Here is a 12,661-nt window from a genome sequence, read left to right as displayed (position 1 = left end):
CTTCCTTCCTTCCTTCCTTCCTTCCTTCCTTCCTTCCTTCCTTCCTTCCTTCCTTCCTTCCTTCCTTCCTTCCTTCCTTCCTTCCTTCCTTCCTTCCTTCCTTCCTTCCTTCCTTCCTTCCTTCTTCCTTCCTTCCTTCCTTCCTTCCTTCCTTCCTTCCTTCCTTCCTTCCTTCCTTCCTTCCTTCCTTCCTTCCTTCCTTCCTTCCTTCCTTCCTTCCTTCCTTCCTTCCTTCCTTCCTTCCTTCCTTCCTTCCTTGAAATTAAATTTGGCAAATGTGAGAAATTTGGCAAACTCCAGAGGTAAAGCAGATTAAATTAAAGCTACATTTGAAACTTGAAAATCCCTAATAAGAAGGAGATAGGAGGGCCAGGGACCAGGGACCCATCAGGTGGGGTAGACAACTTCACCCGTTGCTGGTCAGAACTACAAGACAGAGGAAACGATCTTGGCTAAGGCCAAGCGGCCAGAGCCGGAACGGGTGAAATCGCGAAACAACCAATAAGCACACCCACATTTCTGGCATTCGTCAATAGCAAATAATTTTATTATGGCCAATGAGGGCCCAGAATAAAACTGCTGACAAAATAACGTGAGTAGCTTCAAGAAATTTCCATACTGATGCAACTGGAAATTCCTCAAAGCATGCTACAGATATTACACGTGCAAGTACACCATGTCTACAAAGTTATAAAAACCCTATTTTTACAGAAAACATGATTTATACATAAAATCGCCAAAAACCAAAGAATTAAAATTTTTCTTTAAAACATACACACAAAAAACATGACATTTTTCATTTAAAGATACAGGATGAAAAAAGACCTCTTTTAAAAATACTACACTTTGAAGTCCAACAAATAAACATATGAACATACAAAGATAACATATGGTACTTCTTTTTTCCCCACAGTCCAATTTCTTTTCCAAAATTTGATAAATATTTCTTATAATCATGACATATTTAACATCTAAATGGCATGTATACTCCACATACTTAACACCTAATATGAATTAATATAAAATTAATAATATAGTTGTGAAAATTTTATATTCTTATTCACTGTGACAAAAGTTTGGAGATGATACTGTACTTACTTGAGAGGCTATATTTCTAAGGGTAGCATTGGGTGTCATCCATCCTACACATGGCCCTATTTCCATGCAAGTAAACCATCGATAGACATCCTTGTAGCGAACATCTCCCCTCAGCTGACCTGGAAAGATAGTTGATAATGTAAATATTTAAGACTGCTTCAACAGCATGGAACTTGAATAAATCTGCAGTTAGTTTATTAAAAAGTATAAAGAAACATGGTTTATGTTAACCAAACAAACAGAATGACAACATATAAGAATTTCACTTCAGTTAGCCACCATATATACTTCACCACCCCCATGGAAATTAATATTTTACAATGGCAAAAGAAAAGATATCTCGATACAAGTCAGGAGACTTGTGAGACATGTGGAAGAGCAGAAAATAAGAATGTTCACTAATTACAATTTTGGCACTAAGGGGCACAGCATAATTTACTCTATGCCAGTGGTTCCCAACCCACAATAGACCACTCAGGGGTACACCAAAAATAAACAGTAGTGGCAGCCATAAGCAGGCGGGCATATCCACTCTCTTTCACCCATCCTAGCCCTGGCTTAAGCAATCATAACCTATTTTTCAATATGCAAATCACAGCGACTTCTGTTTTACCTGCAAGCTGCAAATTTCAATTTTGTTCTTTTCTTTACTTTGTTCTCTTTCTATAGAACTTCCTTGAAACATCCACAGACATTGTGAAAACAGGAATATTCTAGAACTATTTGAAAACATATAAATTCAAACCACCTCAACTCAACAGTAATCCATGTTTCTATTTGACATTAGGCAGAAGGTTGTTTTGATCATTATGGAATAATAGTTGAATGTTCATGTGTGAAGGATATAGTTTCATGTGCTATTGTTTTAGAGAGATTTTTTCCCCCATTTATAATTATTGAGTGTAATCTGTAATGGATAAGAGGTTTAAAACTGGAACTCTGAAAAACAATCACCCTGCAGTGTGTAGTGGTTATCGGATTCTTTCAAAATGTTTAAACTTTTTTAACAGACCTCACAATTTCTTTGCATTTGAATTTTAATCTGACTTCTATACTAAATTTTGAGCAGTATTAGCTATTTCGTGCCTCAAGCAAAAGAAATAAAATAACATAATAGAAACAAATAATAACAGACGAACTTGCAGTTTTATGTGATTCTAAATCTTGAGATCATAAGTCACAGGGCCAATAGTTTTATGTGGAATCCGAACCGAAGAGATGTTATTGTCCGTTTCAAAAATCTCACATGCTCCTGCATGCATGAACTGCAATCCGTGGTCACTTTAGTAAAAAGTCAGCAAGCAAGGAATAAGCTGTATTTGCCAAAAAACAGAAAATATATTAGGGCCGTCACAAAGGAAGGATGAGCAGGGAGAAGCTATGAGCCAGCTCCTCTTTCGTAACCTATTATTTTATGAGAGGGATGGAATTTTGAAAATCTATTTAGGGATTAAGAGAACCCAACAACAGTTATTTTCTAAAACTCAAGTCCATTCGTGATCCGAAAATTGCATTGACACTGGTTTAGGTACTAACTGTTTGCCTTCTGGTGTAGTGGTTAGCATTAGTGGCCTGATGTCCTATCAATCACAATGCTTGCTAACTCACAAAGGTCAAGTTGTCACTGCTATTAACAGAAGAAAGTAACTCTTGACATTTAAGCTTGCAGAGACTTGCAGACTGAATGCTGAAAGGTGTAACAGCCTATTATGAGAATTTATCATTTTTTTTTTTAAACCAGGTCCAGCAGACCCAATCTGAACTTCTAATCTGTTTGCATTATGTGGCTTTATCACAGGATGCTGAGGTAGCATTAATTTCTTCAAAACACATACCCTCTTCCTATTGTTCGAGCTAGCCATTACAAATAGAGCTGTCGATCTATTTAAAATGTTGTTCAGTTAACCAAATACCTTTTGATGTGCTATAAAGAAGAACACGTTTTTTAAAAATATTTTAAGTTTTAATTGTATTGGTGGCATGTAAGAAATAAAAAAATAAAAATCATTTAAGTTAAAATTATTTCAATATTTATTTAATGATACAAAATTTAGAGTCGGGAGTTACTTACAGTCACACCTCTTTGCTCTAAGACTTCAGACACATCAGTATGTCAACATGTTCAGAACTAAGGCCCGCCCTTCTCTTAGTAACAGTATTTCCAGCATCACTGATCACAATCTTACACGGAACTGAAGCAGATGGAATGAAAAGCAACTTTATCGCTATGCCTGCGAGATGTGAAAGTTGGACTGATTATTATCCACCATTGCACAGGGTCTGCAAAGTCATCATCTAGTTCTACTAATGACTACAATCTACATCTCAAGTGGTGCCGAACTCAAAACCGAAATGGCACGACTGTTTCCTCTTCTTGCTGCATGGTCTTACTGGAATTTGTACTCCGTCCACTTTTCTCTCCAAAATTCGTTTCCACACAGCATTTCCAGTCCACTGTTTCAATACATCTGAGATATATAAATCTAGAATCGAGAACAGTACCTTCCTGGTATGTCTTCAAATTATACCAATCACTTATCATAGCTATTAAATCTTCTACAAAAGTCCTTTTTAATTTAGCTATTTACCCAAGATAGACATCCAAGCAACATAAAGATAATTTCAAGTGTCTTACTCCCAGCAGTACAGCACTACTTGTTACATACGAGGGTTGGGGCAAAAGTAATGACAAATTTTTTCCTCAAATATACAGGGTGCTACCTTAAAATGGTCACATGTCCTGGAAAGCATGACACCCATAGTACAAGGACATGGCATAAAATGGCCATGCGTTGGACAGGTAGTACCACGCACAGGGCAATGGGACTGCAGTAGTGAGTCAAGCTCCGTGCGGAATGGATGTGTCGAGGCAATGTCAGCGCAGGGGATGGGAATTACTGGAACACCCGCTATATGCATCGGACCTGTCTCTGTAAAATTCTGATCTCATCCCAAAAGCGAAAGAACCATTGCGTGGGAGATGGTTCGGGACATGAGAAGACATTGCCAACGGTGCAAAACGTAAGACTGCAAAATTCACACAAGGTGAGGTGACTGGTACCGGACATCTCCCGCATCGTTGGCAACGACTTGTGTGCAACCTAGGGGACTTCTTTGAAGGTTTACCATAAAGGTTAGGTACTCTCTGAGAATAAACATTATGTAGCACAAGGATTTCATGGTCGACAGTTTCCTAGTTTTATATCCTATACCTGGAAGATATATTCCACATTCCACACCACCTTACACTCTACATCTGTATATTTCCATATGTCTTGTAGACCCCACATTAGGGTGGAAAATAATAGCTGCCATGACTTATGCTCCAACCCTACCACCGAAGAGGTCTCATATTTCTAAACATGACGTAAGACATACAATAATTTTTTCTATCTTTTCCTATTCAATTGTTGTTGGAGGTCTGATATTAGAAGAGTGGGTCAATAGGATGTCTATTGTACCCCATTTAGCTCTCACAAGGCTCTCCAACACAAAATATGTACTATTCCATTGAGTAATTATGTCCTGTTTTAATTTTCATGCATCAAGGTCTTGTTCTTTAAGTGTTTTATCAAGCTGATTTTCCAGATAAGGGCTCTATTTAAAATGTCACACCAATTTCCTGCATCACATCGGTTCAGAGTCATATCTGTAGCTGAAGTTCACAAACACTGAATGTGAATAACAACCACACACACTATTCGGGAGATAGTGGGTTCGAACCCCACTGTCGGCAGCCCTGAAGATGGTTTTCCGTGGTTTCCCATTTTCACCTGTACCTTAATTAAGGCCATGGCTGCTTCCTTCCTATTCCTAGGCCTTTCCTATCTCCTCGTCGCCATAAGACCTATCTGTGTCGGTGCGAAGTAGAACAAATAGAAAAAAAAACCACACACACGAACTGAAGTTTAAGTTGTCAATGTTTCTATCACTGGTATACAATCTGTCCATTCACACATAACCTGGAAATTCCTGCAAATTCCTGAATGACAGCCCTTTCAAGTACCTACTCATTGTGCCACCTGACTGTGTTTTGTAAAGGTCCGCAAATATACTGCAATAGCCTGTCCGGTATTTCCTTTCCAACAGTTTGTAAAAGCAATGGTCATAACCCTTGTTTTAGAACAAAGCAATTAACCCTGGAACTGCAAACCCGGCAGTAAGTGCCGCAGGGCATTTTTAATTCGCAGAACTTCGGTGTTCACAACACCTATAGTCCCCTACCTCCGTGACTTTACTTTGAACTTTGTACTCTCTCAGCCTGTGCACTCAATCTAATCAGTGATGACTGCTTGTATATCAAAACACATGTTTGGGGCAAACAGTTCCCTGCTGCACGGTTAATGAAACATTATTTCTTTATAGCCAGTTTGCTGTTTCATTCTGTTTTAACATGTCACCATCATCATCAATGTCCCACTCCAATCGCCTGGGTGTGGTTTTTAACATGTACCTTTGTATTTTGTACTAAGAGTCCTTAAAAAGACTGGAAAGCAGGAATAGATTTTACCAGAATCATGTAGGTCTGAGCCTGATATCTTTGGGGATTTAATCGATGCTCTAGACCAATGGTACTCAAACATTTTGGTTCCTCATTAACTCTATGCTTGTCAACTTGGTGCTCGAGGTCCGTGTTGGTTTGAGATCATTCTTAGCTCATTCAAATTCATCTGAAAATTGAAATTCTCAAGATATCTTGTCAATCAGCGCACGGCTTCAGCCTTAGACTAATATTGGATCAACATTGAAACACAGAACTAATACTTATAGCACATCATCAAATTAAGCTGTTTTAGAGCAACTGTACAAGGACTGTGACATTAGATCTTTTATTCTAATGGAAGAAAACCTGTACATTATAGATGGTTCTAGATGACATATTATGAGGAACTGTTTCATGTTAAAAAAATGGACAACGATAAGTTATTCTACCCACGTAAAGAGAACACTATGTTAGAAATCAGCTGTTAGTTTAGTATTTTAGAAAGTGCCTTAAGACATAAATGTTTAAAGGAATGCTCTTATTACTCTTTAAAGCTAGTCATACATACTTTATAGCTGTATGAGTTTGGCCCAACAAGAAAGATTTTAACAAAACTGGGTGTTACAATTAGTTTTATAATAGTTACAACAAAACGATAATGCAAAGAACTTTAAATTTAAAAATGTGTATAAATGTTTTATGACATGTCTATTATCCCATAAGGATTAATCTAGTCTCTGTATTTTAATTACACAGATTTTAAGTAACATACATAATTATAAAAATTTACAACTTAATTTAGAATGCTCTGTTCATGTTCTCACAATGGTACAAGTGTTTCATGTAGCTATTTAAAAAGCCTTACAACAATTTCCTAGGCTGATGATGGCACAGTAAAGAGCCGAAACCGGTCCCAAAATGACAGATAATAAATATGTGATATCTTAATAAACTCACTATTTTATTGTATTGAACAGGTGGAAACCTTTATCCTTATCTGTAATTGTAAATTTCAATTCAATACGGACCAAAAAATGAAATTCTTGATATTAAATAACTTTTTGGTTGGCATACCCTCAAAATCCAGTTGTTTTACCTTTGTACACCAGAAGTATGAGTATATTGCTATTATACCAGAAATAACAAATCTTTGTTGCTGGGTGCAAAATAATATTAACTATAATCATCATCACCATTATCAGAAGATTTTACTGAAAATGAGCAGGCTCAACTCTCTTCTGAATTACTCACTGAAAACAGAAGCTAAGATAAATTTGCATAACCTTAATTTAAACGAGATTTCCGAAAAATCAAATCTTCTATTTGATTTCCTTATTGCGTTTTTTAAAAACGTACATATCCCGGCAAATAGGTCGGTGTTTCATATTATGCGTAATAGCTTTGCTAGTTGCTCCTTACGACCACGCCCTCCAGAGCTCCAACAGTTTGCCGTTCCTCAGTTGCTCCTCCCACTTTCCCTTACTTCCCCTCTTCAGCCCCGTCCAACCTTGGGCACTTGATTAGTATCACAACACTGCTTGCTGTGCTTCACTGCGCTTTGCATGGACGGCAATCTTTTGAGGTGAGTCACGTAAAAACGGTTACATTATAAGACGTAATTTTATATCTTGCCTCTTCAGTGAAGTGATAGTTATTACATTCTATTATTACAGGTCCACACTGAACTGGGAACGTTGTCTTTAATAACATCTCAAAGGACTTATGGCTCGTTTCCACCTCACTAGGATTGCTCCATTAAAGGAACACTGTAGTTTTTACTGATTCATTTCTTCTACGATTCTACGTCGAGTTTTAACAAGCGTGATAAATTAAGCAAAAAGTTACTTCAAGACTAGTTCTTTTTAAGTTGTTGTTCTTTTAAATCCATGTTATTTCATAAGTGAGCAAACCGGTTTGCATATGATTTTATCAGTTTATGGCTTCAAGTCTTGGACTTGTAGAAAATATAGTATAATTTTAACAAAGTTTCAGTTTGTTAATATGGTTTTAAATTGTGATCAATTTGAAGTAGATAAACTTATATGATTGTCGATTTTTCCACAAACTTATATCAGCTGATGATGACGCAGAAGGGCGTTGAAACTAGTTCTGATAGAAATATATGTTGTAATTACATCTAAGCAACAATTTTTATGTATTGAATAAGGTGGGCCAAAATGCTGCAGATAAACTTATTTTCACATTGGTAGAATAATTAATGAGATCCTGGGTATGAAGAGAACTGGAAATCCCATCAACATGCAGAGGAATCCGCTTTTATATCGCATAAAAAGACAATATTTACGATACACAGTCAGCCAACACCAATCAGTCTCAGGTCTGGAATCTGTAAAGAATGTCCAAAGAGTCTAAAACCGCTATTATTAGCAGTACATGAAAGATATTCGTATGAAAACCGTAGACTGGAGTTGTCCATATTTTTCTAATGTGACCCGTAACCATCGATTTCAGTGCTTTTCCAATTTGCAAATATATATTCACATACTGAAAATAATCCATTTCACTGATTTCATGACATTTTAAAATAAATCCTGTCTCAATGTGTAAAATACATGTTTCTTTTATGCGGTACTCAGTGCCCTGGTACACGGTTAGTGTCCCTGAAACGTAGGTGTACAGTTCCAAGGTTAAGGAGGTACACAGTTCAAAAAAATTAGGGGGACATGTTTTTTAACATATGCCATCGCTTCACGAAATGATACCTCACACCCAGGTATATTACCAACTAAACCTTTATTCTTTACCGTTGAAGTATACAAAAGAACATCGATGGATTTGCGTTCATTTTCAGAACACAAACGGAAATGTCCAAATAGGGGTGAAAACAAAGTGATAACAGTCCTCCAAGGTGGATTTTTATCACAGTTGGGGAGCTTCAGCATGGTGTATGTCCTCCACGAGCATTTATCACAGCTTGGCACCTACGTGGCATGCTCCGTAGAAGTTGACGGAGGTCAGGTTGCAGTATCAGGTCCCGTTCTTCAGTGAGGGCCTGTTCGAGGTCTTGTAGAGTCTGTGGTGGAACAGGACGCCTACGAACACTTCTGTCAAGCATATTCCCTGGTCAGGACTCACTGCTGGCCATTCCATCTCTTGAATGTCCAGTTCTCGCAAGACAGATCTGGTGATGCACGCTACATGAGCCCTGGCATTGTCATGCATGAATACGAATTCAAGGCCAACACCTTATGCAGCAAACAACACATGTTGTAGCAGTATCTGCTGAATGTACCCCGCAGTGGTAAGATTACTATGGACAACGACAAGATCCATACGGCTACCATCACAGAACCTTGTCGAATTGGTCGCCTTCCAGGACAACATTTGACATGTGCTGCTCACCATGGTGTTTCCATACTCGTTGACATCCATCAATATGTTTCAGGGGAAATCTGGAATCGTCTGTGAACAACACAGGTCTCCATTGGCAAAGTTGCCAGTGACGTGGGTACGGGCAAACAGAAGGCAAGCTGCGCGATGTTGCTGCGTTAAATGGGGCACTCAAACAGGACGTCTGGCTCGTAATCACACTTCTCTTAACCAGTTCCTTACTGTCTGGTCAGACACTGTGACTCCAGTGACCCCGCTGAGGTCTTGTTGCAGTTCTTTGGCAGTTGCTGAACGACGCCGCAACGCACAGATGGTCAGATATCAGTCATCCTGTGGGGTTGTCATGCGTCCACGACCTTGTCCAACCCTCTTTGTGAACTGGCCTGTCTCACTGTAGCGATTCCACAAGCGTTGAATAACTGATGGAGAGATATTGAGATCCACTGCAACATGACAAAAAGTCCAACCTTCCTGGATCAAAGTGACAGCGACTTGAACCTCGTTAAAATGTCTCATGTGATATGATAGTTTACGTACAACATGTTCAAATAATTGCAGTAGTCTGTGTACCTCACAACAACACATGGAAGCACCGCTATTCACTTTGTTTTGAGGGGTCACCTGACAGTTTAATGCATGGCTACGCCTACAGCTGGAGTTTCGATTTGATGTACCCTGAGTAGCTAAGATCTCAAGGTATGCTGTATGACCATTGGAACCCTATCTACCAAATTAACGTTCACATACAAGACATTACAAAACACGTTCCCCTAATTTTTTGAACTGTATATTATTGCTTTTACCTTTCCAAAAGTAAGATATGAACATCAGCTTACTTTCATGACCTATCAATCAAACAATAGCTGAGACTAGTACACCAAACAGCAAATAATAATACATTACACTGTTTTTGTGCCACACAAAACAGTTTTCCTTCATCACGCTGCAATTTTAATTGGTTTGATTAACTGGCTAAAGCACATTGATCAGCTAATTGGATTTTTAGTTTAAATGGTTAGTCGGTTCAATTAATTAATTAAATTGACAGCTTTAACTATAATCACTATTGTCATATCTGCCACCTCTCCAGCTTTAGAATGTCGTAACTTGAATCTACCCAGCCTTCACTTCATGCTTCAGGGTTACAACGAATGCCATTTGATTTAGTCATTTTTCATTGCAAACCATGTGACCTTGCCGCGGTGGGGAGGCTTGCGTGTCCCAATGATGCAGATAGCCGAGCCGCAAGTGCAACCATATCGGATGGGTATCTGTTGAGAGACCAGACTAAGGAATGGTTCATCGAAAGGAGGGTAGCAGCCTTTCGGTAGTTGCAAGGGCGGCAGTCTAGATGATTGACTGATACGGCCTTGTAATAATACTCAACATGGCTTAGCTGTGTTGATACTGCTACACGGCTGAAAGCAACGGGAAACTATAGCCGTAACTACCTCTCGAGGACATGCAGCTCTCTCTGTATGAATGATGTACTGATGATGGCTTCCTCCCGGGTAAAATATTCCGGAGGTAAACTAGTCCCTCATTCGGATCTCCGGGTGGGGACTACACGAGAGGGGGCGATCATCAGGAAGATGGATACTGACATTCTGCGAGTCGGAGCGTGGAATTAGAAGTTTGAATCGTTGTGGTAGGTTAGAGAATCTGAAAAGGGAGATGGATAGACTAAAGTTAGATGTGGTTGGTATAAGTGAAGTACGTTGGCAGGAAGAACAAGATTTTTGGTCAGGCGACTAAAGAATTATCAACACAAAATAAAACAGGGGAAATGCAGGAGTTGGTTTAATAATGAACAAGAAAATAGGGCAGCGGGTAAGCTACTACGACCAGCATAGTCAAAGAATTATTGTCGTCAAGATAGACACCAAACCAATGCCCACCACAATAGTGCAGGTCTATATGCCTACTAGTTCAACGGATGATGAAGAAATCGAAAGAATATATGAGGAGATAGAAAATTTAATACAATATGTAAAAGGTGACGAGAATCTAATTGTGATGGGAGACTGGAATGCAGTGGTAGGCCAAGGAAGAGAAGGTAGTACAGTAGGAGAATTTGGATTGGGACAAAGGAACGAAAGAGGAAGTCGGCTGGTTGAATTCTGCACTGATCATAATTTAGTCCTTGCCAATACTTGGTTCAAACACCACAAACGACGGCTGTATACATGGACGAGATCTGGAGACACTGGAAGGTATCAAATAGACTTCATTATGATTAGGCAGAGATTCAGAAACCAGGTGTTGGATTACAAAACTTTCCCAGGAGCAGACGTGGACTCATACCACAACTTGTTGGTCATGAAATGCCATCTGAAGTTGAAGAAATTGAAGAAAGGAAAGAATGCAAAAAGATGGAATCTAGACAAGTTGAAAGAAAAGAATGTGAGGGATTGTTTCAAGGAACATGTTGAAAAAGGACTAAATACAAAGGCTGAAGGAAACACTATAGAGGAAGAGTGGAGAGTCATGAAAAATGAAGTCAGTAGGGCTGCTGAAGAAATGTTAGGAAGGAAGAAAAGATCAACTAAGAATCAGTGGATAACTCAGGAGATACTAGACCTGATTGATGAATGACGAAAATACAAGAATGCTAGAAATGAAGAGGGCAGAAAAAAATACAGGCGATTAAAGAATCAAGTGGATAGAAAGTGCAAGGTAGCTAAGGAAGAATGGCTGAAGGAGAAGTGCAAGGATGTCGAAGGGTGTATGGTCCTGGGAAAGGTAGATGCTGCATACAGGAAAATCAAGGAAACCTTTGGAGAAAGGAAATCTAGGTGTATGAATATTAAGAGCTCAGATGGAAAGCCACTTCTAGAGAAAGAAGACAAAGCAGAAAGATGGCTGGAGCATATCCAACAGTTGTATCAAGGTAAAGATATAGATAATTTGGTTCTGGAACATGAAGAGGCTGTTGATGCTGATGAAATGGGAGACCCAATTTTGAGGTCAGAGTTTGACAGAGCTGTTAGTGACCTAAATAAGAACAAGGCACCTGGAATTGATGACATTCCCTCTGAATTACTGAATGCCTTAGGAGAAACCAGCATGGCAAGGTTATTTCATTTAGTGTGCAAGATGTATGAGACGGAAGAAGTCCCATCTGATTTTCGGCAGAATGTTGTTATACCTATTCCCAAGAAAGCTGGTGCTGACAGGTGTGAAAACTACCGCACCATTAGTTTAGTATCTCATGCCTGCAAAATTTTAACACGTATTACTTATAGAAGAATGGAAAAACAAGTTGAAGCTGAGTTGGGAGAAGATCAATTTGGCTTCAGAAGAAATATAGGAACACGTGAAGCAATCCTGACTTTACGTCTGATCTTAGAGGATCGAATCAAGAAGGACAAGCCCGCGTACATGGCATTCGTAGATCTAGAAAAGGCATTTGATAATGTTGATTGGACCAAGCTATTTATGATTCTGAAGATGATAGGGATCAGATACCGAGAACGAAGAATTATCTACAATCTGTATAAACATCAGTCTGCTGTAATAAGAATCGAGGGCTTTGAAAAAGAAGCAGCAATCCAGAAAGGAGTGAGGCAAGGCTGCAGTTTGTCCCCTCTTCTTTTCAATGTTTACATAGAACAGGCAGTAAAGGAAATCAAAGGGAAATTTGGAAAGGGAATCACAGTCCAAGGAGAGGAAATCAAAACCTTGAGATTTGCCGATGATATTGTTATTTTATCTGAGACTGCAGAAGAT

At 38.9% G+C, this 12,661-nt stretch overlaps 1 protein-coding gene across 3 annotated transcripts in view; it reads right to left on the bottom strand.

The window, feature by feature from the left end:
• Positions 1-12,661, bottom strand: part of LOC136876233 (acyloxyacyl hydrolase) — a 175,554-nt gene that overhangs the window by 71,356 nt on the left and 91,537 nt on the right. For all 3 annotated transcript variants that reach the window (XM_067150008.2, XM_067150009.2, XM_067150007.2), the window contains one exon: positions 1,099-1,217. In XM_067150008.2, the coding sequence (XP_067006109.2) occupies positions 1,099-1,217 (119 nt within the window). The remainder of the gene's footprint in view (positions 1-1,098; positions 1,218-12,661) is intronic.

The sequence above is a fragment of the Anabrus simplex genome, chromosome 6, assembly GCF_040414725.1.
Source record: "Anabrus simplex isolate iqAnaSimp1 chromosome 6, ASM4041472v1, whole genome shotgun sequence".
Lineage (NCBI taxonomy): Eukaryota > Metazoa > Arthropoda > Insecta > Orthoptera > Tettigoniidae > Anabrus > Anabrus simplex.
Note: the sequence above shows the minus strand (reverse complement) of the source record. Positions and strands in the feature narration are given on the sequence as shown.